The sequence below is a fragment of the Scophthalmus maximus genome, chromosome 6 (genome assembly GCF_022379125.1).
Source record: "Scophthalmus maximus strain ysfricsl-2021 chromosome 6, ASM2237912v1, whole genome shotgun sequence".
NCBI classification, from domain to species: Eukaryota; Metazoa; Chordata; class Actinopteri; order Pleuronectiformes; family Scophthalmidae; genus Scophthalmus; species Scophthalmus maximus.
Window position 1 is genome coordinate 16,850,001 of NC_061520.1, and position 27,500 is coordinate 16,877,500.

The following is a 27,500-nucleotide window of genomic DNA, read 5'->3' on the forward strand; positions in this document are numbered from 1 at the left end:
AGAGGAGCAGCAGACACAATGGAGTGTTTAAGTATGCAGGAAACTTTATGCCTGGCTGGAAAAGGAGCTTTGAAGGAATTCGCTGAGGGACACCCAACCTCCCCCTGAACTGAGCCTGTACCTCCTCATCAGAGAGAGAGAGAGGGAGAGCGCCATGGAGAGGGAAAGTGAGAGAGGGGGTAGGAGAGGAAATGAAAGATAAAGATGAAGAGGACTAGATGGTTAGTTTAAAAGGGAGACTTATGGAGAAAAAGAAGGAGAGAGGGCAGGAGAGCGGGCAGCAACAAGGTGCTCCGGTCTAGTACCTGCGCTTTGCACGCAATTGCTGCCGGTTAGGCTGATGAAAGTGGAAGTCCCTAACCAACAGCGGCCACGTTGTTCTGAACACACACAAACACACACACACACACGCAGGCACACACAGCCTATTCATGTGAGCACACTGTTCAGTAGGCGCCGGGCTTAACTCCCAGTATGACCTTCATTGAGATGGATTGCATGAAAAATGTAATGACTTTCCTGAGAGAAAAACCACAGGCCAAATCAGCTTTGCATTGCATAATAATGCAGGACTTGGTAATCAATAACACAAACACACAAACACACATCCATAATGGAGTGCACAGCCTGCACATGAAGAAAATGTCCTCATAGAGGCCAACCACATCACAATGAATGGAGCAAACCACCAGTGGAGAGCTGTGCAATGAAATGCATGAACAAGGAGGCACTGACGATAAATGCCTGCAACAATTTCCACCCATCAAACAATTCCCTGAGCTTAAGCCAGAAGCTTAAGCCTGGAACAACATGCAACTCCGTGAAGCTTTTCACACCCCAGATGTTTAGCTCACGGTTATGTTTGGTCCTGAGTTAAGAGTTGTGCCGAACTAATGTGGCCCCATTTTACCTTGTACCACTTAGCCAGCAGCTGAATTTAAGTTATCTATTGTTCATGCTGCAAATATAATGCTAATTTTAGCCCAGAGCAGGACAGACTCAGTCCTATGTAGCCATGTGTTTTAACACCGTCGTCAACCAGAGTATAGTAAAACCAATGTGGTTGACATTGAGTAAAATGCGATGCAAAAAGACCTTAAGTTACTTAAAATTAACTCAATTTTATGATCAAATCCTCTGGGTTTTGCTGTTCATACCTTACAGACAGCTTTTAATTTGTTTTTATTATGATTTGTTTTGTAGGACATTACACACTGTAAGTAGAGCATCATTTCTCAAACAACGCAGAACAGAAAAAAGCAACTATGTGCAGAAATGTGCCACACATTTAACAGCTTTCTGTGGTTGCATAGCAACAATGTTAAGTTCAGATATCTTTAGCCTATTGACCATACGTTTCCTTTGATTCAATAACATCCAGCAGTAGAAAAATTCAATCTTTTGACTCATTTCTTGTTTCTTAGCCAATAATTCTTATAGTTTTAGACCCAGGAGCCCCCAATCCCTATGCCTCAAGTCAGAGTTGTTTGGATTACAAAATGTAAAAGGAAACAAGATAATGTACAGTCAGTGGGATTCTGGCTCTGAGCTGAGGTTGTCTTTTTTTATTTCCCAGTGTCACACAATAAAAAGCAGCCATTGTGTTTGTTTACCTCCTCTTCATCTCTCAATGTGACATTAGCTGGAGATGCATTACCAGCCCAAAAAATAAAATAACCCCCAAAACCAACAACAACACTGAGTTCATCTCACTGTCACAGATATCTCCCTTCTGAGTGTGTTTCACTCTCACCTCATTGGTGTTCCAGCGATGGCGCTCCTTGGGCAAAGAGGAGCATTTGGGTAGACACTCCAGCAACTTCTTAGGAAGGAAGATCTTCAATTGGCCTGGCTCATCTGGAGTGGAGGGGGGGGGGGGCAGCAGGAGAAGATAAAGGAAGATAAATGAGGGATGAGTGGGAAGGGGAGAGAAATTTCTCATCAGACACAGAGACATGGTGAGGGGAGAATACCAAAATGCCGCATCTCTGGGCTCTGGCTGACTCAAATCATAACAAACTTTTATTGTGAAGCATTTCTAATGGCTTGATGTCACCTTGAGTAATTGAAGTTGCAAAGAGATTTGTTCAGGCCTGTGAAGGACGGAAGCTTCAATTAATTTTGTTTAGATAAAATTTGGCCCATCAAGATTTTTGGCATGGCAACAAATAAAGATATCAGGCTGATATTTTGTAAAGCTGAGTAAATATGTTAGTCCTAATCAGTTGAAAATGACAAAGCCAGCAAATTGCAAACAAAGTATGTAAAATATTTCATGTCGTCTTTAGATTGATGTGTCTTTTGATCTACAAGGATTGTAGACAAGTAGGGTTGATGATTTTGTCAATGAAGGTGCACTTGTGCAAACAATAGGCTAAGTGTGCAGTGCACAAAGGGAGTGGCAGCACACTTATTTTTGGACAGCAGGTGGAGGTGCACAGCGCACCTGGGGCCCACCCAGAATCCTTTTGGATTAAGAGGAAATCCATTATCATACATTATAAGTACATTTGGGGATGGTTATAGGCATGGTCAATCACATGGGCATCTTTTATGCCCTTTAAAAGCAATGCTGTCCCCTGAGTGTTATACAGACAGTTCAGTAATGGAGTAGGGACTAAAGACTAGCTCTTCCTAAGAGGAAGCAAATATTCTTCAGTGGAAACTGGAGAGTTGCAAGTTTAAACACCCAGCAGCTTGAAATGCTGCTACGAGCAGCTGATGTTTCAGTTAGAGTTTGTTTGTTAGGACATACCGGAAATTCCTGAAGGACCAGGTTGCCTCTGGATAATTATGCACTTATTAATTGAGAGCCAGGGTGATCCACATGCTAAACACAGGTGAGGGATGGTTTAACGTTTACCTCCTTGGCATCATCGCATTTAAGAATGAAGTGATATTCTAGATTTACCAACAAATGCTGTCTGTGTACCCGGAGCCTGATATAGCAGGTTTGTCTCTGCCATAAACCTCTACTGTTGTCCAAAAAACACATGAGTGAGTCACACCATTTCACTAACAGGTTCCTTTATTACAATGAACATAGGCACTGGTGTTTATTTTGATCAAATCCCACATACACCATTCTGCTGCCAGAAATACTCATTCATAAAATTAACAAATCCGCAGATGAAAATAGTCCCCAACATAAATACTTGTTCCTCCCGTTTCAGTTACATTTCCTAAAAGCTACAGTGCCTAACTGGTTGAGAAAACTGCTTTTTAAAAAATGTAACTATATAATTTGTCACTTGTTTTTAGAGATTTATGTCTCTGTAACCAAGGGGCTCAGGGCTGAGAGGCACAAACAGGACTGGGAGGTACAGTGCTTACATATTGAGAAATAGACTGACATTGATGATTTTAGACTTTTCACTGGGTTCAATGACAATAACAAAAGCCAGACCAATCCTGTAATTTTCTTTTCAGCGAAACATGATGTGCCTACTAGTAGCAGAATGTACAGTAAAACAAAAAATAAAACTATGAATAACAGGGTGTTGCTTGGTTTTGGAGAGAACTACAAGACTGCACCAACAACACTACACGGTGCCACTGGATTACCTGTGAAACTGCCCTTACTCTGCCTCTCCTCCCACTGCAGCACGCAGAGAATCACCAAAATATCGAGTAGGTGCAGGTAAGGAAAAGAAAATCCCACTGCGCCACAGGAAATACCACTTCACCAGCTTAAAGCATCCCAACAAATAGAGGCCCTCATGTGCGTGTGTGTGTGTGTGTGTGTGTGTGTGTGTGCGTGCATGCCCAACGGGTGTGCTGCTCAGAAGTCAAAGAGACCGAGCACTCAAAGGTTATTGATAAGCATTTGAGTAGAGGGCGTCCATTCAAGAATCCCCTGGGAAGATGGGAATTATACTGTACCTGAGGGCAGACACAGTGAGAGTAAAAGAGAGATATGTTAGGTGGTTGGTGGTGGTGGGGGGAGTCAGAGCAGGGAGACAGAGAGAGGCAGGAAGACACTGAGCCAGAGAGAGAGGGACACTTAATGAAGAGAAAAAGGAAACTTTGAGAGAGACAAATCAGAAAGTGAGAATTTTGCAAGGACAAGAGATGGTACAAGGTAACTCAAAGACAAAGACAGATGTGCACTGTACGATGACAAGAGTGGGGTCTATGTGTGTGTGCGTGCTCAACTGAGGATGTGTGTGTTTGTGTTAGTAAAAGTGTGTTCAGGCACGTATGCTCCCCCTAATCAATTATGCATTTATTAATAGAAGGCCTGAGAAGACAGAATTTCAAACAGCTGAACGGTGCAGCAGCTTAGTTAAACAGCTGAATGGTGCAGCTTAGTTAAAGCCTAATTTCTTTTTTAGCAGCACTCCAGCCTCTCTGCTATGAATGCCAATCAGCGTTTAAACCCCACCCCTCCTGGCTATAACCCCCTCCCCTCCCCCTGCTGTTCTGAAGAATTCTCATCAGAGCCTCCCCTTTGAAATGTACCAGAACCACCACATCAAACAAGCCCGTAGCACATGCGTAGGCACACACGCATACACATCCATGCACACACACACACACACACGCACGCACGCACGCACGCACGCACGCACACACGGGCCCCCACACACACACACACACACACACACACACACACACACACACATGCAAACAAACTCACACATACACATGCAGTGTCTGCCGATCAAAGAACACGCAGAACAGTTTTTGTCCCTGAATGGCTTTTTTAAATTTATTTTTTTACCAGTGACCTTGGTACAAAAATCCCTTTCAAAGCACACCTTTATGGACACGGCCATCATCTTAATTCTCTATTCTTACATTTACTCTCCTCGCTGACGAGGAATGGAAGACCAACTTTGCAGATTTTTTTGAATGCTGATGAGCTTTTACACCCCAAACAGGCTCTACATAGATCACGCACTTGCTAATCGTAAAAGAGACTCCAAAAGAGTTACAAAGACTGAATGCTAATGTGAAACTGATGGCTCATTAATTCATATGGAGGTATGCGTCCTAAAAGTGTAAGTGTTGAACCAAAGTGAAACATTGCTCTGGTAGCCTATCAAATGCCATAATTTAGACTGGGATCACATAGAAGAGCAGCCACCGACTGATGAATATTTTACCTCATAAAACTGTCATCTCCATATTTAACACAGAAACAAGCCAATGCCCTTGTGAGATGGCTGTCAGTTAATTATAAAACTCTCTTCAGTAAAGAGAGAGAAAAATGCTCCAAATGCAACTCTTAACTCTCCCCCTACTGATATTAGGAGGTATCAGGGGAAATTTTCACATTTCCCCCCTTTTTGGGATGAAATTAATGTGACAGAAAGAAAGGCTCATTGCACAGCAGCTAGATGGGAGGGGGGGGGGGGGGGGGTGAGATGGCAGGAGGGAGCGCCAGGGCAGGGAGAAGAAAAGGGGGGAGCATAGCATTGGATGAGCGAGAGCGCAGAAAAGGAGGGAGAGACGACAGAAAGAGGGGGAGCAGGGGGGAAGGGATAGAGAGATGGGTGTGCATGCTAATTTTATCATTCTGCTGATAAACTTTTCCTCCAGTAATCCTCCAGCTGGGACGCGAGAACAGATAGCAGACAGGGATAGGCAAGGGAAGTCTCAGCTCATATTAAACAGCCATCCCAAACAGAACTCCCTGTTCTGATCTACTCTATTCTATTCTATTCTTTTTTTTCTGATTATGTCTTGATTCTTTATTTACTATTTTGTGCCACTCAAATCTTCTCCCAGCCCTCTTAACAAAATAAGAGGGTATGGTGCAGGTATGAGGCCATCTGTTCCTTCCAAAATGAAATTGTGTGTGTGTGTGTGTGTGTGTGTGTGTGTGTGTGTGTGTGTGTGTGTGTGTGTGTGTGTGTGTGTGTGTGTGCAAGAGTGTGCGTGCATGCATGTTGAGGGGTTTCCACATACTGTCCCTCCCTATACCCGTAACCCCCACCACCTCACTAAGTGCCATGTCTGTCTGCTCCTCCTCACATCTGTTTATTTTCCTCCAATTTGTCCCCCTAACACACACACACACACATGCACAACACACACAGAGGCAGAGACATGAATCTGTGTCATGTCCTCTGGAATCAATAACCAATCAAAGCAATCATTGCCTTTATAGTCCCTCAAACACACCAGAGTAATCACACACACTTGCACGCATACACAACCATGCGGTGACCCCAGATTACACACTCCATCTCACTTCTAGTTTAACCAGGCCCATTGAGGATTATAGATACATAATGCCATGTGTACAGATTAGGCATGACAATAAACTACTGATAGCCAAAGTAAGCCCTGCCTTATTGTGTGTGTGTGTGTGTGTGTGTGTGTGTGTGTGTGTGTGTGTGTGTGTGTGTGTGTGTGTGTGTTCGTGTGCCCGCGTGCGCGTGTATGTGTGTGTATGTCAATTCATGTGTGTGTACGCGCACTAATACTGTATTGGCATGCATGAATAAAAATGATGTGTAACAAAGCTGAATTGGAATGATGTCTCAGCAGAGAGACACAGATAGTGTGTGTGTGTGTGTGTGTGTGTGTGTGTGTGTGTGTGTGTGTGTGATGTGTTGTAGAGCAGATGAGAAGGGGACCTCAGTTCCTGCATCACATCATTCTGCCAGAAGGCTTTTATACTTGCTCCCAGAGTCACCCTGTGCTACAGACAAATGTGAGAGCGGCACTTAAACACCCTTTCACAGACATGCGCAAGCACAAACACCGTGAAGAGTATCTGTGTGTCTCTTACTGTTGGCGTCAGTGTCGTCACTCTTGGGAGGGGTGTGCCCTGTGTAACCAACAGCAATCCTGACCATTCGCTCTGGATTTCTTATCTTCTTCAGTCCTACAAAAAAGAGGAAAAGAGCGGTGAAGCGACACAGACAGAGACATATTTAGGAGATGCTTCGGACTTTGGTTTCATTGGCGGTCACACACACCGACCTCACCACCTCATCCGTCCTCCTCTAAAGCTCAGAAATAAAACTCCAAGTGATCCGCATGTGGGCTGATCCATTTTCTGATCCACTAACTTGCATCCATTGTGTCCCCTGATCCATTGGCCACAGTAGATACACTGCCTCAGTGTGTGTGACTAACTTGTACCCAGCTTTAGTTTCTCTTCTCTCTCATCATTTCTCTGTTTCCCTGACCACTGTTGCTATGATACAAAGTAGACCAACAAGTGCAGTGGGAGATGGTCTTCCAGGCTATATGGTGGATATTGTTCTCATGCCCACTAGTGTACTCTGCTGATTGGCGCCACGCACATCTGCCAGGGGATGGAAAGAGTGGATGGCTGACTCCTGCCTTGGTTGCCGCGACTCATTTGGCTCTCGTTCAAAATGGCTCAGGCTCGTAAATTATTACATCCTCGCTACACATAACACCGAGGGGTCAATGGATAAAAAACATACTGTGAAGGCCATGTGTCTATTTGCATGTGTGTGTAGGTACAGCTCAGTATGGGCGGGGGGTTGGGGGTGGCTGGTTTTATATTCGCGTGGTACATTCTGCTGATCTGCCCATGGGCCTTCTGTCTCATCTACAGTTCTCGTCTTTTCACGCAATGGGACTCTCAACCCACGGCCTTCCCTTTGCCTCTGGCCACACACTGCCTGCATGCTTGCCTGCATGTGTGTTTGAGTCTGACTTTTAAGTGCTGTACGCCTGAAAATGTGCTTCTGAAAATATGAATATATATGATATTACTTGTGTAGTTCAAGTTATCCAAAAATTGCCCCTTAGAGAAATCTTGTTCAGCATTGCTCCCTAGTGGAGAAAGGGTCAAAGGCTTCCCCTGTCACCGTCAGTATCACTCTGAGGAAGAGATGAGAATAATTATAATTAGGAAATGTCTCACAATACAACCGACATCTAAAACTAATTGTATGCATTGTATGTCATCCTCGCTTTTAAGCTCGTACGTGTCCCTTCCAGAACTGCACATTCAGCTGATAAAAGGGCTTTTTTGGGCAATTTAACCCTCGGTGACACCGACTGCTGCTTTACAGAAGCAAGAAAATCAAATTGATTCCTAGAACGGACCAACAACCAGGGGATGTTTATAAACAGATGTCAAACGCATTGAGAAAAGGAATGAAGCTTTTTAATTAACCCTTGAGTTGAGCTAGAGATAATATTGCCATGGTGATTCTGGCCATGTATAAATAATTCATGAATGGATGAATAATAATCTGAATGAAATGGTGGCGATGTGACAATAATGACCCCAAGAGTTAAGTTGAGGGAGTAAAAATTGAAACTAGATTCGTACATGACATGACCTAAGAATGACACACATACACTCACCAACCCAAATGCAGCTGGATTCTCACCTTCACTGCCTGAGCAACCGTATAGATTCAGCACCAGAAGAACACACACTCATACAAACATAAACATGCGCACACACTTACACACGCACGCGCGCGTGCGCGCGCGCACACACACACACACACACACACAGGATAGTGATTGAATAAATACACGGACTGGGGGTTCTTGTGGCTGTCGGGAGAGGAAATCTACGATTAAATGGTTTGTTTTATGCTGAAAGAGAAATACAGAGACAGATAAACACACGCGCGCACATACATTCGCGCGCGCGCGCGCGCGCACACACAGAGAGCATCTGAATTCCTTCAGCATGAACCGCTCTCATCCTCTCTCATCCCCATCCTCCTTTTTTTTATGCGAAACGCTTAAAAACACTCAGGAACCAGCTACTTCGAGGGGAAACGCTGGCGGACGCTGGAAGATAAAAACTACCCTATCCCGACTCACTCCGAGCCCACCGACGGGACAACTCTCCTTCCGTTATTTATTTGCTGTCGGTTAACCGTGCTCCACACAGTCGCTGGTTCAGCACCAGCGTCCGTGTTTTTGGGACGGGCTGGTAGACAGGGAAAGCACTGGCACTGCCCCTCTCCTCCGCCATGCTTCCATCCCCTCATCGCATCGCCCGAGCCCCACATATCAGCACTCTGCCGCCGCAAATAAAACCCGTTATTCCTCTCTTACCTTCCGGCTTGTTTTCGGCAGCCATTTCCCCTCCACCGCGCGCCTCATCCCTCCTCCTCCTCTTCCTCCTCCTCCTCCTCCTCGACTCGACCTAGTGGTGGTGGAGGTGGTGGTGGTGGGGAGCGGGGTGGGGGGTGCCACGCGCGTGCACAGAGAGGACAGCTCAAGGAGGGGGGCGGGGCCGAGAAGAAGGGGTTGGGGGAACGAGCCTGCCAGGTTGAGCGAGGCGATTGGTCCACACGGTGAGGATTGACAGCGGGGATCCGTGATGGTGACTCGCGGAATTCTCCATCCCTCCGTCTATTCCCCGCCTCCCCCCCTCGACGTGCACGCGCATTCTTCCTCTCTCTCTCTCTCTCTCTCTCTCCCTCACTCTCCTCACACGTCACTGGACGACGTCTGTATTCGAGGACACCTTGACAGCTTCGCACAGCATCATCATCATCATCATCATGCTCATCGGCCCTCACTCCCCCCTTCACTCTCTCTCTCACACACACGCACACACGCACGGACACGCGCGGGGTCGCGTGCGCGCTCGTCTCCTCACATGCAGACCCAGTGGACTGTTGAAAAACTGCGATGTAAGGTCGCGACTCGCCATAAATTATGAACACCTCCCCTCTCCCCCCTCTGCATGTAATGAAAAGAAGTGCCCGACAGAGACTCTCCGATGCGCGTGGGCTCGCCGGTGCTGTCATCCGCCGCGGTGCTGAAGCTCGCGGTGCTGAAAGGACAGCTCCACACGCGCCTACACACTCACTACGTGCTTTCCTTCGAGCCGTGTTATTGAACTGAAGTGATGATAGGTCAGATGAAAACTCAAAGGATGAAATTCTCCCCCCTCCTTGTTGTTGCCTATTTTGGCTCAGGCAGGGGATCGCTGTGCCATTGCTCATTGCTTCCCTACGGGGAGAAGTTAGGTTAAAACGAGCCTATACATCCTCACTGATGTTTAGACTTTATATAATTCTGCTGTTTTACACTGAGGTTACCCTTCTAAAGAGAGGGGCTTAACCGGGACTATGATGTCCCTGCTCGGAGCCGACGCTGTCGCTGTCACTCTGCGCCTCGGGGTGGAATATCGCCTTTGCAGCAGAGCCTTATGTTTGACAGAGACAAGCTGCTCCACAGACACGCTTCAAGGAAACACACTTGTTTCGAATGGTCCGTCCTCCGCTCCGGGTGCTTCGTGTTGCCCGTGCGTGAAGAGGCACACGGGGTCCTCGGCGTCGACTTGGTTCCAGCGGGCTGGATGACCATGATGAATATATTTATATAGGATATGTGGCCAAAAATGAGATCAGCTTAATTTAGACCTTCAAACCCGATGTGATGGAAGAAACAATGCAACATCACAACTAATCAGTAGGCAACACGCGGTGCACTGTGTAACTGTTGGCACCAAACGTTTTTTTTTTGTAGATATGTTTTGACATAATTTACTGCTAGAATGTGAATACTAAAAACACAAAAATACAACACTAATGGATTATTTCTACAGTGTGGTATACGTACTTTTACACAGGCTCTAGGGGTGTGTGTTCCACCGCTGCAACAACTGTGTTGAAATTTTGAAAAGAAAAGTTATTGGTAGAGATTGAAGACAGGAAACAAGACTACCAACTGGGCAAAGTGGAAAAACGGACCAGCAACAGCCCACAGGGTCTCAGTGTGGCAACTCATTAGATACTGACCTGTCCTAAAGAGGAGACCTGTGTCAAATCTAATTTTAAAAACATCATCATTACGTCTGATGGGGGGGGGATAGTTTCCAGGTTGATTCAAACACAGCGGTAAGAGATAGATAACGCCTCCTGACGTGAGTTTGAATATATTCATACGTCAGTTACTGCTAATTAAAAGTCATTTGTTTTGCCCCCGAGTCGAGCGGGCCTAGTGGAGCACTCGTGTGAAGGAGCCTCGAGTCAGCTCGAGACTCCTTTCAAGTGAGAAATTAAGGAAATGAAAAAGGAAACGCACAGTTTTTATACACTGACAAATACATTACCTCCAAGAAAGAAGAAACTCTCCTCGCCGTTGTCTTTCCTCTTGTCTGGAGGCGTCAACCTATTTATTGAGCTCCAGCTCAACTACAACCAGCAGAGGGCGGCGGGACGACTTCCGCTCCGCGCACGGCGGACCAATGGGCTTCCAGAACACTGGAGGCGGTGGGCGGGACCGGGGCAAACGCGAACATGGCGGCGTCCTTAGATGATGATTTGGAGTTGAACAACCAGGACTATTACTCTCTGCTCAACGTCAGGAAAGAGGTACGTTCCTTCTCTCTCGCTCCACGGCGAGGGCAGACGGCGACGGGTCAATTGTCGGCTAGACTTCCTATGAGACAGTAGTGTGCAGTCGGTGCATCGTCGCTGCGTTGGGTAGCGGTCTTCTCCATCAGCACCATCGTCCGTGGAGGCTGAGACCGGCTGCTGCTGCTGCTGCTGCTGCAGAGGCTTGGACAGGCAGGCGATTTAAGCATGCACTTCACATGATGCAGGCCGTGCACCTTGAACACGAGCACAGATACCATGTGTGCGCCGACGAGCGACTAGTCAGGTCTCGATGAGAGGCTGAGTGTGAGGCCTGACTAGGACTGAGACTCGGATGTGCATCTGAATAACGTGAGGTGACATTAAACCGAGGCAGACACCGAAGCAGGACGGTTTAATGTAAGTGGACCGCTGACTCGCAGTGGGGCTGGAATGATCAGTAAACAATCAGCAACAATTTTGACAATTTTTTTTATATTTAGGAATAAATGAAAAATGTAGCAAGATTGCTGGTTCCAGCCTCTCAAGCCCGCGTGAAGAAAGTCCTGCATTTAGTGTGAGTCAGGCTGGACTGTTGCCTTGACAAAACCGAGCAGCTCAAAGACCTTTTCACAAGTCAAGAGAATTAATCAATTAATCACCGCCGCCAACGGTAGATTAATCAGTAATGAAAAATAATTGCTAGTTGCAGTCCTTCAGGAGTGAAACCTGTCCCCTCTCTAATTACAGGCTACGTTGGAGGAGCTGAAGGCGTCTTACCGGAGGCTGTGTATGCTCTATCACCCTGACAAACATCGAGACCCAGAGCTTAAAAGACAAGCTGAGCAGCTATTCAACCAGGTGCACCAGGCGTATGAAGGTAAACAGGATTTTAACCATTTAGTTCGTCATGTTTTATTGCTATTTAACTTTGGGGGGGGGTTGCAGCTGAAATTAAGCAATGTTTCTTCGGGAATGAAGACAAAACACAACATCTAAATCTATATAAACTAAACGGTTACTTCCCTTTTCTCCCATCAGTGCTGAGTGACGCTCACTCCAGAGCCATCTATGACCTCTTTGGGAAGAAAGGGCTGGAGGTGGAAGGCTGGGAGGTGGGTATTCGGTCCATCGTCTTTTTGTCTCCCATTTGAGTGGTGTTGACCAAAACATAATGTATCATCACATCTTATGGTGGCGGCGGTGTGTGCAGGTTGTGGAGAGGAAGAGAACTCCAGCAGAAATCCGAGAGGAGTACGAGAGGCTGCAGAGAGAACGAGAGGAGCGGAGACTGCAGCAGAGAACCAACCCAAAGGTTTTATCAGTCACAACTGCATCACACTCCTTTGTCACCGTTTCTTCTTTCACAGCATTTCTTTTTCAGGCCATTGTTTATATGCAGATATTATTAAATCCATCACAACTTCATTTTGCATGTGGGTCGTTTCCACATGTACTCTGCCTTCTTTTTCCTATAGTCTTTCAATCTCCTTTCCTCACGTCCTCATTACTCAGGGCACCATCAGTGTTGGTGTGGATGCAACAGATCTGTTTGACCGCTACGATGAGGACTTTGAAGAGTTACCAGGGGGAGGCTTTCCTCATATTGAAATCAACAAGATGCACATTTCCCAGTCGATAGAGGTATAACAAAACAGACTCACTCAGCATTTACCTTCTGCACAACTACCCACCTGGGCCAGGATCACTGCAGTATTCCCCGATTCATCACACACTGCTTTTCTCTTTCTTCAGGCTCCTTTGACGAACTCTGACACAGCAGTGCTGTCTGGTTCACTCTCTACACACAATGGGAACGGAGGGGGCAACATTAACATGACTGTACGCAGGGTTACTTCAGCCAAGGGCTGGGGAGAGGTACACAATATGCACACATGGACACAAAGTACAAAGTTCCTGAAATATGTAAAACACAAATATATACTACAACCTTTAGAGGCTCCGCTGTATGCATTTGTCTCTGCAGGTGGAGTTGGGTGCAGGAGATATACTGGGACCGCTCATTGGGTTTAAGGTGTTTCGCAATGTCACTCCACGGTGGTAAGGTCCAGCTTTTTGACGTGTGGAACAATAAAACATATTTGTTTGTTTAAAGGATCCCCATTAGCTGATGCCATGGTAATCAGCTAGTCTTCCTGGGGCCATACACATACTCATATCAAATACATACATAGTTACATTTATTAGGTTAATATTACATTGCACTATATAGTGAGAAAAAAACAGCACTCGTAATGTAAAAATATATTCTCAAACAGCTCAAAAGAGAATATTCTAATCACAAATCCACATATAAATTATGCATTTAAAATGAGAAACATCATATGAAGCATAGATGATTTATGAACACAAGAACGGCCTTCTCCTCCTCCTCAGTCTCTTTTCGATTTCTCTGTCCAGCTTCTTGACAGCCCAGTGTGGTTTGCAGTTCTCACCTCGAGGTTTGCGACCGAGCTGTTCTCTGATGACAGCACGCCACCTGGACCAGAACACCATGGGCTACCTTCAGTGGCGCTGGGGGCCCAATAGCGCCATGACTACCAGCCTTGTCAGAGACACAAAGAGCAGCCACTTCACTCTAGCTCTGCAGGTACACACAAGTACATTCACAAGCAAATATTGGTAAAAATGCATACACACTGCCACTTGTCATTATGTTGAATACGTTTTGTACTATAACTGAAATTTGGTGGACTTAAACTAGTGGTTTCCTTTTTTTTTGGTCTCCCATTGTCACCTTCTTCCAGCTGGGTGTACCTCACTCCTACCTGATGATGAGCTACCAGTACAAGTTCCAGGACGAAGACCAGACTAAAGTTAAAGGCTCCGTCAAGTATGACTCAAGAATCTTTTTCTCTTTAAAATGGCTGGGATTATGAGGAAAAGCTGCACAAAAATACATGTTCCGTTGATCAACTGTTCCGATTTCCAAATCAGTGCAGTTTGAAGGGAAACAGACCCCCAGTAGAAAATCTTGTTTTTGCTGACCTCTGGTAGAAGTGCATCACACCCTGACATCACCGTTGGGTGTGGTCAGAGTTGTTAAAGGCACCTCTTTGCTTTTCTGCTCGGAGTTAAGTTGTTGTTTTTCTTTAAAAATATATTAGTTCCTCTTTTTAATTTCTAGTAATGTTGAGTTAGAAATACAACAAATAGTGTTGTGCTCATTAGTTAGTTAAGAGATTAACGCCTTCAGACCTTGCATGTCCAAAATCCTATATAAACCATTTGATAAAAATGAAATGACAATCATAACTCCACTGACTTCATTGAGCAAAAAACAGAAGGATTTCCATTGACAGGAAAATAAAAGTCACAAGACGTAAAAGCAGTCAGCAGCTACACAACATAGTAGAAAAATATAAAAACTATTAACCTCACTGTAAGATAATAAAAAACATTCAAGGCAATTTAACATAAATTGAAAATATATAAATTATTTAAAATGCCATTAGACACAAATTCCATATTTGATTCCTAAACATTTGAATCCAATTGTATTGGCTGTCAAATGTTGCCCATGTTGTGGTCTTCAGTAGTTGTTCACTCATGGGTCCCTCTCTTTCCAGGACAGGCTGGTTTGGCACCGTGGTGGAATATGGAGCAGAGAGAAAGATCAGCCGACACAGTGTCCTGTCAGCCACTGTCAGCATCGGCGTCCCACAGGGAGTGACCCTCAAGATCAAGTACTGGCCAACCCAAAACATTTCTCATTCTGCTATGGGTCCTTGTCCCACTTCAAGATGATCTAAAGCATGTGCATGTTTGTGCTGGTGTTTCCACGCAGGTTGGCCCGTGCCAGTCAAACTTACCTGTTCCCAGTGCACCTTACGGATCAGCTGCTGCCCAGTGCCGTCTTCTACGCCACTGTGGGACCCTTGCTGGTCTACATGGCCATCCACAGACTGATCATCATCCCGTATTCACAAGCACAGAAAGAGCAGTAAGTACAATTCCTCAGTCAGCGTCTCACTTTGTCAGAGAAGTCGGTAATCTAAGCACTGGGCTTAAAATAAATTGTTACATCTTGAAACTTTGTCCTTCAGCTGACGGCAACTCCACCACCCTGATTTCAGCGAGAAATGCATATTTTCAGCTGTGGGTTGTAGAGGGGGCTTTCGTTCACATCTCCATTGAATCCTAGTGGGTGATTGTTAACGTCTACTTCGTCTGTCTCTGTGCTTCTCAGAGAGCTGGAGCTGCACAGGAAGAGCTCCGCCACAGACATCGCCAAAAAGAAGCAGGAGGCAGAGTCTGCTGTGAGCACTCACACACTCACATTCAAACACTCAGTTATTCATGGTGTGTGCGTAGGGGATCATTGTTTTTAGGCTCAGATCCCCTCATCTTGTCTGAAAACCTCTCTCTCCTCCCCTATCTTATTCTATTTCACTCTCCTCCTCCTCCTCCTCCTCCTCTTCTTTCTCCCTTGGCTCCTCTGCAGGTTCTGCTGATGCAGGAGTCTGTGAGGAGAGTCATAGAAGCAGAAGAATCCAAGATGGGTGAGGGTATACACACACACACAGGCAGACATTACAGCAGGGTTGAGAAACTGGGTTCTTTTTAAATTGCAGCCAGTCAGAACTTGGTAAAAATCCAAATGTGTAATGCAAAGACATTTCTCAATGCAAAGTCAGCACCATAATACACTATAGCTCCTGGATTCTGTGTTGCTCAGTCTGACTTCCATCAAATGATGTGGCCCTTCTCCGTGCTGTAGTGTTCACCCAGGTTATGCGTGTTCTGTGCACAGAACACCAGAGTGCACACCCAAATAAATCGAAACAGTGACATCAGCGTGCTAATGTAATTCGTGTTATAACCTCTTCAAATAATCCTCTCCTTACATTAATAATTAATGTAAGGAGAGCTTGCGATTATTTGAAGAGCCACTCTATGGGATGTGTTCAGGTGCCTTCTAGATGATCTGTGCAACGAGTAGTGATACAAATTGCTGCATAATACTGATATCAAACTTCCGTGTGTAGATTCGTCCCACAGCTGTAGGACGAATCTACACGTGTAAATGTTGTCCTTTACATTATTCATGTGTGTCTCTGTTTTAAACTGACAGTACATTTAGAAAAAGAAAAACATATGTTGTACATCACTGTCTAGGTTTGATCATCCTGAATGCCTGGTATGGAAAGTTTGTGTCAGATACCAGCCAGAAGCAGGAGAAAGCAAAGGTGATCGACGTCACTGTGCCGCTGCAGTGCCTGGTGAAGGACTCCAAACTCATCCTCACAGAGGCTTCCAAGGTGCGCGTGTGTTTTCACATGTCAGTGTATGTGACTGCACATTAGTAAATCTGTACGCATATGAATGGTTTCTCTGCTTGCAGGCAGGATTGCCGGGCTTCTATGACCCATGTGTGGGAGAGGAGAAGAGTCTTAAATTACTGTACCAGTTCAGAGGTGTGATGCACCAAGTCATCTCCACGGACACTGAGCCTCTACGGATACCCAAGCAATGTAAGTTCGCAGCCACTTCACCTTTACTATTAGTATTATTATTATTATCCTGTAGCTGCAAGTTTTCATTCATCTTTAAGTCATTGTTGTCATGATTATCTCTGTCATGATTTTTATTTTTATCGTTTCAGCTCACAGAATTCAGGCAGAGTCTTAGGAGCTCGCCGCTGTTGAGGCACCAGAGGGCAGATGCAGATAAAACAGACTCGGCGTGAACAGAGGAACCCATGAAGGACTCATGAAAAACAACTACGTTCCTCTTCTCCAGTCCTCCTCTATCGTGATATTATTGGATCTGTTTATCGACTTCCTCCACCTCTCTCTTTCCTGTGGGCCACCTCCCAGGTTTCCCCGCAAAATATGATCAGGAGTTTCTACGAGGTGTTAACCCTTGCATCTCTCGTCGAATACACCTGTCAGGGCTGCTCAGATATCCGCCTGCTGCGGGAGATCAGAAATTGGCCCCGAACATAGTTTTAAACATGCATCACACAGCGGGACCTGTAGTCACTGCGGATGTGGTGACGTCCCTTCAACAGTGAGCTAAAACGTGCACAGACAAATTTCAAAAGTGTTTCTTGAGATTGGTTATGTCAGGTGTATACAAATGAGCTGTGCAGTCATTTTGCCCCTCTTCATCATCGTCTTTGTCCTGTGTGTTTATCACCCTGGTAGTTTTGAACCTAATAATTTTATAACATACCAGTCATGCCAACATTAAGCGTAACACTATGCAGGATCATGCCATCATGTCTGTGACCCTGGGGCCAGCCAAGTTACGTGTTCTTCTTTTCACTTGTTGAAAATGTCATATGCTAATTTATTCTGCCTGTAAGTGAAATGACTGCTGCTCATTGGGATTCTTGTAGGCAGGTGAAATCTGGTGCTTAAGACTTACATCTGTGACGTTTTGGTTTTGGAAGTACAAGGAGGGTAAGTGATGTTGATGCCCTGTGATTTTCTCAATCCAACCAAGGAGAGACAGGCTTGAATTCTTTACACACTTATTATTTCTATCTCTCTGGCTAGACTGCAGTTTAAAGGCACAAATTCAACTTGGATTTGATTTGGGTTTGTTTATTATCTCTGTGCAGTTGCAGGCAAAATGGTTTTGTTTTTATACAATGAAGGTTTAACATCAGTGTTTATTGAGATCTGACAAAAAGCCAGTAATAATGGGAACAACTAGTATGGATTTGAAACATTTTTTCGAGATATGAATGAAGAATCTTTTACTGGTTGGACTGCAACCAGTAGAGGGCGTACATCAACAGACAACTTGTCACTGGAGCTGACCTGAGCCACACAAATCACCTTACTGATTATACATGAATTTGCTGTGAAAGGAATGTGCTCCATTCCTGCGACATAAATTTTTAAATTGATTTTGTTTATAATTCTGAGTTTAACTTATCTTAAATGTAGTGCCACTTCTTAAACAAAGTATTGTAGAAGATGTTAAAGCTATTTTTCAGCCAGCATTTTTATGCCTGTCCTCTGGGTAATAATCTGTAACTCACCGTTGGTCACCAAGTTCTGTAATGTGAGGCTGACACGGGGAGATCATATATGCTATGATGGCTTTTCTGTTGAAATGTAGGTGTTGTAGCACAAGGCTCTAAAGTGTAATCCTTATACTAATTGTTTGTGTCAGTGGATTGATACTGTAACTGCAAAGGGAAGAGTGAGAGTTTGTCCTGATGTTGTCTGGGAACCCTGCAATGAACTGCAGCGAATCCTTGAACACTGTAGGATGAAAATTATAAACGTATTTTACTGAACACAAAAGTAATATTTTGCACGAAATGTACAGTATTTAAAGCAAAATTGTGTCTTTAACTCCACATGATGCAACAGTGATTGGTCCATGAGTTTTTATGATACCTTCTGCTGATGGATTCGGTGAGACAGGAGTCTTGGTTTGGGGGTCACTGTTACAGCAGCCATTTTGCACTGATTCTGTTTGTAGTTGTCATCTCCTCTTCTTACTTGTTATCTATGCTGTCAAGTATTTTTACAGGTCAGCTCTACTCTAGTGTCACCATGAGGCCGTCAGAATGACTGCACCCCGCTGTTACTTCCCAACCCATCATCCTAACTGACCTACATTATGTAAATGTACTGAACGACCGAGGAACTTGTGTGGATCTGTCCTGTAAAGAAAACTGTAAACATGAACAAATATGCATGTGTTTGATTTCAAGAGCGTCACGGAAGCACCCGCCTGTTTCGAAAAATCCACTCTGATATTATAAAAGACAAAAAAGTTTAAAATGGTAACTCTATATTTACAATAGTTTACAATAGTTTCACAGAAACAGTTTGCACCACAGTACAGACAACGCTTTCTCAATAAGGGGAAAGGACAACCCAGGATCAGAACAGACAAGCTGTATCACAATGAGCATTGTTAACATTGATTTAACCAATGTCTTTAAGACAGACTGGCGTTAGAAACATGGGCCTGAAGGTGTCTTCAGGTTCTCAAGACTTGGACGTCCTGAGAAACAGCAAATGATTTTAGGTCTTGAAACGCCTTTAAAAAACAACAACAAATAAACATCACGACCTGGATGACTGCTGGGTACGAACCAGTTTACCAACATTTGTAAATACCAGTAGACAAGAGACGAATAGTCTTGGAAATTGTTATATCAAACCAAACATTCATCATGTGTGTTAGTCGTTTCCTGGTCAGGTCAGTGATTCTGCATCATATAACCCCATCCTGGACCAATATCCAAGGCTGTGAGTCTCAAACTTGTCACTCTACAGTATGGCTTTTGTATATAATCAGTAACAACATGTAGCCTACACAGACAGGCCCAACAGCAGATGGCACATGAATAACAAAGCTTCAAATATTTTCTCCAGATTGCAGCCAGATTACGGAAAAGAGTGTTTTTTTTTCTCCCCCATTAAACTTGCTACATAAGGAAGTAACTGAATACTAATGTGAAAATCTAAGCTGGAGGTGGTAAGAGACTGAGGTCTGTTCTTCTGATCTGAACCTTCAGAGACAAACAAAACAAACTAACCCTGCCCACGGTACTTTGCTGATATCCAAATCTCCATCTCACCAAAGACCAACAACCACAGGGCTTAATTGAGACAACTCATAGCAGCACATGCAACACCCTCAGTGTTCACCATTCAAACAAACAGAAATCTCACATGCATCATTTCAACTGGACACAAGAGAATCTCTCTTAACACCACTATTCCAGTTAAAATAGCTTGTTTTGTTGATACACTTAACAGGACGGCCATAGGAGTTCCCTTCTATAAATATACTTGTCTCTGAAAAATTTGTCTTGTGCATGAAACATCTGAAAACTAACGTTAAATAAAAGTATTGGTGAACAGTACAACTCTCAAATTCCATTTTAAAAATGCAGCGAAACCACGCTGACCACAAATAACAGAAGACACTTTAAACAGAAAAATGTCCTGTTATCTCAATCTTGTCAATTGTTTTTTTTAAACTGTAAAACAAATTATTTATTATGAAAGAACTTCTGGTGAAATAAGAACACCATTTGAACAGCATGAGGAAGCTCCACGTGTGGCCAAGTAACATCTTGATTCAGACGAGGCTGGAAGACAACTTGTGAAGTAAAAGGGAGAGGAACAAGCGCTTAGTTCAGTTGTATGGGCTCAAAGCCTCCATGATATTCTTTCACAGTGTCTTAATTATGACAGAAGAGAACAACAAACAGATGAAGCAGATGCAGACTTTAGTCTCTTATCATACATCTTTGTTCTATTGGATTATACCTCAGCTTAATACTATAGCACCATCTGAAGCAATTAACACAAGGCATAACTTTTTCCCCCTCATTTTTAAAAAACGGTAAATTATGTAATATTTTAGAGGCATCTTAGAGAAATCGATTCCAGTTTCATCAGAAAGACAAACCTGTCCCTATGACGGAAAGGTCAGGTGGATTTAAAACCAAGAAAAAAAGTGATAAAAAGTGCAAACAGTCTTTCCCACAGATCCCAGCATGCACCATAGTGGGTGGCAGTTGTGAGGGTATTCACTCTATATGGCAGTTCCAAGGTTTCCAGTGTTCACGAGACACCAAGTCCCAATATTAGCAGTTTGCTGCTATGCTAATGTCATCTACAGACAGACTTCCATTCAGTGATTGCCTTACGCAGAGTCTGTAGGGAAGCAGAAACAAACCTTAGTAAATCTAAAATAGCACTCCCAACGGTTTTCAAGTGGAATAAGGGCTTGGGATAGGTCCACCAAAGTGTATATATAAAATGTGTGTTCAGGGCTGACCATGACGGACAGAGACTGAAGGGTCCAAGACCTGATATTGAGGAAGGGTCAGTCCAACAGATGGAGGAGAAGCAGGAGGAAGTGGTCAGAGTTCAAGCCCGGGGGTCAATCTAGCAGGTGTTTGCGCGGGCCGATGCGAGAGCGGTGGGAGCGGCGGGCATCTGAGACTCCATGCGTTTCTCGGCAGCTCTGGCACACGTATGTCTCTGGCACGTGGCTCTTACGGATCTTGGCGCAGGACAGGTGGATCCAGGTGTTACACTGGTTACACTCGATCATGGCCCGACCCGCAAAAGGCTTCATGCAGAAACATGTGACCAGGTCCCACGAGTCGTCATCTGCAGAGACAAGACAGAGAGAATGCACTGGGTCAAGTTTTGCTGCTTTGTCAAACTTGCACTAATGCAGTATACACACACCAACACAAGGCCTCACCTGAGTCGACCATGATGTCCTCATCCTCTCCGGATCCATCTTCGTCTCTGAACACCACCTGTTTCCCCTGGCGGAACACTGTTCTGTTTCCCGGAAAGCCCTCCACCTTCTGTACCTTTACCACTCCTTCTTCAAGGTCTTGACCATCCCAGTTTCGACGCTCCTCCTTAGGTTCCTCCTTGCAGAGGGAAGGGCTATGCAGATGCGGGGGGTGGAGGGGAATGCTGATATCATCTTCAGGCTCTTCTTTGATCGTTCGGCCACCAAAGGACACAGGGAACTGGATCTCTGGGACCGTTGGGTGGGCGTGCTGAGCCTCATTCAGCTCACCAGCCTGATGCTCCCTCTCCTTCCTCCTCTTCTTCTTCTTCAGCTTGTCAGCTTTCCTGCGGTCATCTGGGTGGAGGGTGGTTAATGTTTGCTGCAGAGGAGAAAAAGGGAGTCAAAAGGGTTAAAGGTGAACATATACAAAATTGTCAAGGTGTGATGAGACATCATTTCAACTAACATCTTTCTTGGTGTGACTAGACAGTGTGGCTCCAGGCTGTGGACGTTTTCTGCTCCTGTCCTGCGGGACCTTTGGAGGGCGCTGGGGGCAGGAGTTAGGGGGTCCCGGGGTCCAGCCATCACTGTCAGCTGTGCTGCCTGTACTGTTGGGGGGGCTTGAACTACTGCGCAGTGGAGATTCCTGTAACAATAAATAGACAACTTGTGGTCAATGAGTGAAAAATCACACCAGGGGATAAAGCTGGCGATGAACATAATAATTCTTTGGAAACATTAATCCAACAATAAATAGATGATGATTTATGATATTCCTGATTACCATGAGTACCAATGGACCAAGCATTAGAGATAAAAGCATGTGCGATATGTACTAGTTAAGAGACCTGTGTGTTGGTGCAACTTCAGACTTATTCTTTGAGTCTAACGTAAATTGCCATGTTTTAACTAAATGGTTAACCCGTGATCATGACCCTTGATTTCTTCAATTTTATTTACATTTTAAATCCACCCATATATTTTCTCCAGAAGCAATTTATTCAGAAGTTGTTTTTTCCCTTCATTAATCTATGACAAACATCTTGATTTCATTGAACCCATGGTGGTCCTTTTTCATCTGTTTTTTATTCACAGTATCTGTATTCCCTTCACTTCTGCCAATGAGGTAATCACATAGATTGGTCTGGTAATTAAAAATAATAATAATACGGACGGATGTGCATGACAATCGTATCAAAGATAGATCACACACATGGTAACAGGTGATGGAATTTTGGGAGGGATCCGCTCATTTTTTTTGAAGGTGAAACAGCACGTAGGTGCTGATTGCTCAGCCTCGCAGGACATCTCTTGTTTGACTTTGTTACAAGCAGAGTGATATTTTGACTTGGTGAGTGTGCCAGTTTAGCTCCAACACTGGTGGTTGCGTGAATAGGAACTGCTCGCTGCATTTACTTACCTCCTGGGGATACGGGATGTAACCGGCATAGGCCAACACAAAAGTGCAAAACTTGTTGAAATCCTCTACTGTCCTCCGCCTCCGGTATGGTGGACTGAACCCCTGAAACACAGTCGAGTCACAGAGACGTGGCGTTCAGGTGAAGGAGAGCGGATCGCCACACAGTCGCACTCTGGACGGACAACAACAACAACAACAACAACAACAACAACAAGCTGACTGACATGGAGTAACGTTGGACTGACTACCCGCCTGTGATGCCCCCACCGAGGAGCAAATCTCAAAGCGACAGCTAACGCTAGCTTAGTCCGCTAACTGTAGAGAGCACATAAGAAACTACCGCTAGTCGCCTTGGCTAGTGTCGGTGGAGTTCCACTGAACCAAAGCCACGACGCCACAGATTGATTCGTATTGCAGACTATCAGACAACCACGGAGGCGTCGACTGTTGACCGGCGATGGACGCGAATACCGTGACTGTGGTTAGCGAACATTAAAGTCAGCGTACGTTGCGACAACGACGTGCCTTCTCCCCGAGGAACCCCTCAGCTAGCGCTAGCTGCAACCGCGACGCCAGTCTGACAAAGTAACGTCTGGAGTGACGTCGCCGGCTCGTTCACGAGCACAATGTGAGGCTTCGGTGGTGAAAGTCGAACCGTTGGACTGGAGCTCGCCCGGTTGGCTTAACGCGGTCGTAGCGCATCTACATTATGCAGCAGCGGCAGCTAACATTATGTAAACATTAGCACAGTGAGCTAACGCTAAGCAACCGTGTGGTGACAAGACCGACCGGGGGGCGTCTGCTAACGTCGTGTTAGCCATGACTGCAAACTACTCAAACGGTTACACGGAACACTTACCTCCGACTGAAATGCGTGAGGTGCCGATGGGTTCATGTCCCCCATCTTCGCTGCACACCAGACCACCTGGCGTGTCGTCGACGGCGTCACGGCTCACAGCGACGGGCGTCTCGATACCACCACAAACACCGAGTGCACCGAGCTAACACCCACCGCGGTGGCGACCGTTGACGGTAACCTGCGCTACACTCGGAGCAACAGCGCTCACTCAGTTTGCCACCAGCGACGACGTGACCCGGAGCGGCGCCGCGAAGAAAACCAACTGGCCTTGGCCGGAGCGAGGCTTGTAAAAACGTGCCTCCCGTGGAGCGGGGACGGAACTACTGTGTTTGCATCGACCTCCTGCCCGGTAACGTCCCGGTAACGTCCAGTAGGCTGACTGCTGCTGGGGGAGCGGTTCACTTCAGCTGTCACCAGCCTTCTGCCCCCTGCGCTCTTCTTCTTCTTCTTCTTCTTCTTCTTCTTCTTCTTCTTCTTCTTCTTCTTCTACCTCTCCACTGTGTCGACGGTAGCTAGTGAACCAAGTGGTGTGTTACCGCCCCCCTCTGGTGTGTCCGGTTCTGAACAGCTAAACGCATGACTGCTTTGCAAAAATTATTTGCAACCACTGTTTGGGTTTTTTTGTTTTTTTACCATTGACAGCTCTCTTTTCATTTTGTTTTATCTCTTTATGAACAACAAAATATTCACAGGCGAGTCTGAAGGATAAAACCAAGGGTTAGACATTTAGAGCTATTCAAAGTTTTAATCAGTCACATGTTCCAATCATTTTGCTCACTTGGGTTCAGACAGGAGGTGATTTGTCCAGAGTTGTTTAACACCCCTAGATGCAAATGACCAGGAAATAAAAGCTGAACTATTGCCTTATAACGATCATTTATCTAAATGTCTTCAGTGTCAAACAAAAACAAATGATATACATATACTATATAATATAAACATATTTATTATATCAAACAAATATTTCATTGAGAAATGTAACGCTAATATGCCACGAGGACCGAAGAAAACATACGTCTGCGGAACATACTGCACATGGTGCTCAGTCCGGAGATAAAGTTACACAGGATAGGTCCGTCACTTATATATTAAGAAGAATATTAGTCAATATTAGACACTTGGTACAACAAAACAGGGAACTATTGTATGGTTTCTGATACTTAGCAGAATATATGAAGCAAATTTTCCACTGACATTTTGTTCTGGTGTGTAAAAAGAATTGCAGCTTAAAGGGCCAGAACTTTGTCTGCAGATTATTTATTCCAAGAGTGGAGCAAGAGATGTATAGATAATAAATATCTGTGCTTTTCGCTTTCCCTGTGAATTAGATGAAGGCACCGGAGCAACCACAGATGCCAGAAAGCAGCCAGCTGAGCTGTACACTGGGGCCAAGAGGGAAGTGCCAGAGCAGCTGCCAAACAACCCCAAAGAGCATATTGAATATGAAATTGGTTTAGGATCAGACCCTTGCCACCAATTAGATGGAACAAACAACACAGTTACCCCAGGCTTTGTAAAAACTGGACCAAAAGAAGATGATGTGAACATGTTCTCTACCGCTGACCTGTGTCACATTCAAGTGGCAGAGTGCAGCCCGGACTCTTCAGCCACTGTCTCAGATGAGGACATGAATCAGGAACATGAGGGCGGTTCCTTATTGGACTTGACTGCAACCACAGAACCCTCCCAGCTGTCCAGTAGTGAAGAAAGTGGAAGTGAAAGTCTGGAAACTCTGAAATGTAAAGATATGCCTGAGACAACGGTAAGCCTGACAAAAATATTGATGAATAAAGTGATGGATCATTTTTTAAATTTACCAAACTAAACATTTTACTGTCCTTATGTGTGATGTCGCAAAACACTGAGTGCAATATCCAAGAGCAAGATAGAAATGATCAATTAATAAGTTACTTGATAAATTGGTTGTTGATCGCTTTATTTAGTAAATGTAAAAGTAACGTGAGAAGTGTGAGAACTTATTTGCCTTTTTGTTTAAGCATTTTGAAGAAATAGTTAAAATTGGAGTAACGCCATTGTAATTACTAATCAAAACGTACCAAATTTGACCAGTCATAACAATTTCCTGTGAATCATAGCAGACCCCTGCACAAGGAGTTGAGCCGGACGTGTCTCACATTTACCAAAACCAAAGAAAATTACAACAAAAGATCATTCAAGGCTGTTCCCCGATAATCTGCACAAAAGCAGGGGTAAACTGTTTTGTACCATGTTCAACGTTGGGGTGGAACACAAACACAACTTAAAGTAATTAATTGACAAACACATTTCCGAACAACAACACACCTGAGACCTGTACTACGAAGCAGGATTTGCGGTTATCGAGGTAACTCTGGGTTTCACTCTGGGTTTTCCGTCCCACAAAGCTGGTTCTCTTGTAACTTGGGTGAAACACAAAGGTAACTCATGCTGAAAGGCTAACTTGCGGTTACACCCGCAGCAGGTTAAATTCGCGATAAGAGATCAGAGCCATTCACCAGTCTAACTACTGACCAATCAGATCCCTGGAAAACCAGAGTCATCATTCTACAGGATCCTGAATGGGACAAAAGAGTAACGTGACAAAAAATAAAGCACAGCAGATACTGAGCTCAACAATGATCACCCATTTGTAGAACGGCTCTGGTTCCAGAAGTGAAAATTTCTGATTCACTCACTCCATTGACTAAAGTCCTTATAAAAGGAGTTTTAAGCCTGGATCCAAGCCAGTTAACCAAGAGATGAATTGTTACCATAAAACATAAACATTGCTTTTATTCAAAGCAAAAAAACTAAAAATGGCAAAGTACATGGTGATTTCAAGATTGAAGGAACTACTCATCCCATGAACCGTGTGTTTCGTTCACATTGCACGCTTAGTTTTTTTTAACATTATGTGCGGGAATAATGATTTTTTTTTTCTTGGTAATAGAAATGGAAGAAGCCACAGGACCTGCAGAAAACCGTGTTAGAATTACCAAGGTAAAAATGGGGAAACTCTGTCTGCAATTTTTTTTTTATTGCTTGTTTGCTTACGTAGGTATTAATATTAATCTGTTTCAAACAGGATGATGCCCCTCAAACCATTAACTGCACCAACTGACTCCCAGTCTTTTTTGGCAAGGCTCACTGAAGCCTATAAGGATCTTCCAGATGACCAGAAGCCTGTGATAACCAAAATGGGCCTCACAGCAGATGTGGAATTGGTGGACTGTGATTTTGGTGAAGTCCCAAAAGGTTGCCCCCTGTCCTACCAATGCCCTGTACCATCACCTAAAGATTACAAGACTTTGGATGATGCCCCCTCTCGACCACTTTTTCCAATGTCCTTTTACAGACTGGAGCCAGTGTCGCGTCTTCCTAATCTCAGTGCCCAGGAACAGGAACATGTGACAGTGAGGCAGATCACCTGGGACGCAGCACACATTCTGGAGCTCTCCACACGTGAATGCAAGGAGCCTGCAGAGGAGCTGTGCAAACTGCGCTTGACCAGCCATTTCAAGGAGATCTGCAAACTCAAACCAGGACAGGACCACGCGGAGCGCCTGATATCGAAAATGCACAATGGATTCCCCAGGTGCAAGTCGGCGCTGATTGAGAAGAACATGAAGACCGAAGCACTGAGGGAATACTGTCGGCATCTATGTTTGAACTGGTACCCCTGTGGTTTAGTTGTCCACCCAAATGCTCC

At 44.7% G+C, this 27,500-nt stretch overlaps 4 protein-coding genes and 1 long non-coding RNA gene across 13 annotated transcripts in view; 2 read left to right on the forward strand and 3 right to left on the reverse strand.

Moving 5' to 3' along the window:
* LOC118309779 (calmodulin-binding transcription activator 1-like) overlaps positions 1 to 11,137 on the reverse strand; it is a 55,240-nt gene extending 44,103 nt beyond the window's left edge. For 5 of the 7 annotated variants that reach the window (XM_035632273.2, XM_035632270.2, XM_035632272.2 and 2 more), the window contains exons 1-3: positions 9,016 to 9,140; positions 6,743 to 6,838; positions 1,754 to 1,857 (exon numbers count right to left, since the gene is read on the reverse strand). In XM_035632273.2, coding sequence (XP_035488166.1) covers positions 1,754 to 1,857; positions 6,743 to 6,838; positions 9,016 to 9,040 — 225 coding nt within the window. In that variant the 5' untranslated portion in view covers positions 9,041 to 9,140. Of the gene's footprint in view, positions 1 to 1,753; positions 1,858 to 6,742; positions 6,839 to 9,015; positions 9,141 to 10,170; positions 10,267 to 10,533; positions 10,577 to 11,026 lie in introns of those variants that run through there. The other 2 variants (XM_035632276.2, XM_035632277.2) reach the window with 2 other exon arrangements.
* Positions 11,114 to 18,949, forward strand: LOC118309783 (dnaJ homolog subfamily C member 11-like). Its single transcript, XM_035632286.2, has 16 exons — positions 11,114 to 11,288; positions 12,021 to 12,150; positions 12,312 to 12,385; positions 12,484 to 12,585; positions 12,786 to 12,914; positions 13,026 to 13,148; positions 13,258 to 13,331; positions 13,692 to 13,881; positions 14,039 to 14,124; positions 14,861 to 14,977; positions 15,079 to 15,234; positions 15,481 to 15,550; positions 15,736 to 15,793; positions 16,410 to 16,552; positions 16,636 to 16,765; positions 16,897 to 18,949. The coding sequence occupies exons 1-16, from the start codon at positions 11,214 to 11,216 to the stop codon at positions 16,920 to 16,922; spliced, it is 1,683 nt and encodes a 560-aa protein (XP_035488179.1). The 5' UTR covers positions 11,114 to 11,213; the 3' UTR covers positions 16,923 to 18,949.
* On the reverse strand, positions 12,399 to 13,867 carry LOC118309788. The gene is made up of 4 exons (XR_004793596.1): positions 13,727 to 13,867; positions 13,222 to 13,342; positions 12,965 to 13,071; positions 12,399 to 12,534 (listed from the first exon to the last, which is right to left on the reverse strand). It is a non-coding gene; the product is annotated as an uncharacterized LOC118309788 (long non-coding RNA).
* Positions 18,950 to 19,032: 83 nt separating the features above from the next.
* Positions 19,033 to 23,951, reverse strand: phf13 (PHD finger protein 13). The gene is made up of 5 exons (XM_035632288.1): positions 23,813 to 23,951; positions 22,954 to 23,055; positions 22,000 to 22,179; positions 21,492 to 21,912; positions 19,033 to 21,394 (listed from the first exon to the last, which is right to left on the reverse strand). Exons 1-5 carry the CDS (start codon positions 23,855 to 23,857, stop codon positions 21,162 to 21,164), a joined length of 981 nt encoding a protein of 326 aa, XP_035488181.1. The 5' UTR covers positions 23,858 to 23,951; the 3' UTR covers positions 19,033 to 21,161.
* LOC118309784 overlaps positions 23,169 to 27,500 on the forward strand; it is a 4,879-nt gene continuing 547 nt past the window's right edge. The window contains exons 1-4 of one of the 3 annotated variants that reach the window (XM_047332564.1): positions 23,169 to 23,434; positions 25,141 to 25,574; positions 26,742 to 26,791; positions 26,877 to 27,500. The exon at positions 26,877 to 27,500 is cut by the window's right edge and continues 547 nt beyond it. In XM_047332564.1, the coding sequence (XP_047188520.1) occupies positions 25,359 to 25,574; positions 26,742 to 26,791; positions 26,877 to 27,500 (890 nt within the window). In that variant the 5' untranslated portion in view covers positions 23,169 to 23,434; positions 25,141 to 25,358. Of the gene's footprint in view, positions 23,435 to 23,462; positions 23,582 to 24,021; positions 24,162 to 25,140; positions 25,575 to 26,741; positions 26,792 to 26,876 lie in introns of those variants that run through there. The other 2 variants (XM_047332563.1, XM_047332562.1) reach the window with 2 other exon arrangements.

Bases quoted from the DNA above. Each gene is read 5' to 3' on its own strand.
- LOC118309783 (XM_035632286.2), top strand. From the start codon at position 11,214: ATGGCGGCGTCCTTAGATGATGATTTGGAGTTGAACAACCAGGACTAT. The intron at 11,289-12,020 runs GTACGTTCCTTC...CTCTAATTACAG, and splicing joins TGCTCAACGTCAGGAAAGAG to GCTACGTTGGAGGAGCTGAA. The intron at 13,332-13,691 runs GTAAGGTCCAGC...TTCTCTGTCCAG, and splicing joins CGCAATGTCACTCCACGGTG to CTTCTTGACAGCCCAGTGTG.
- phf13 (XM_035632288.1), bottom strand. From the start codon at position 23,857: ATGGGGGACATGAACCCATCGGCACCTCACGCATTTCAGTCGGAG. The intron at 23,056-23,812 runs GTAAGTGTTCCG...ACTGTGTTTCAG, and splicing joins CTCACGCATTTCAGTCGGAG to GGGTTCAGTCCACCATACCG. The intron at 22,180-22,953 runs GTAAGTAAATGC...TTATTGTTACAG, and splicing joins ACATCCCGTATCCCCAGGAG to GAATCTCCACTGCGCAGTAG.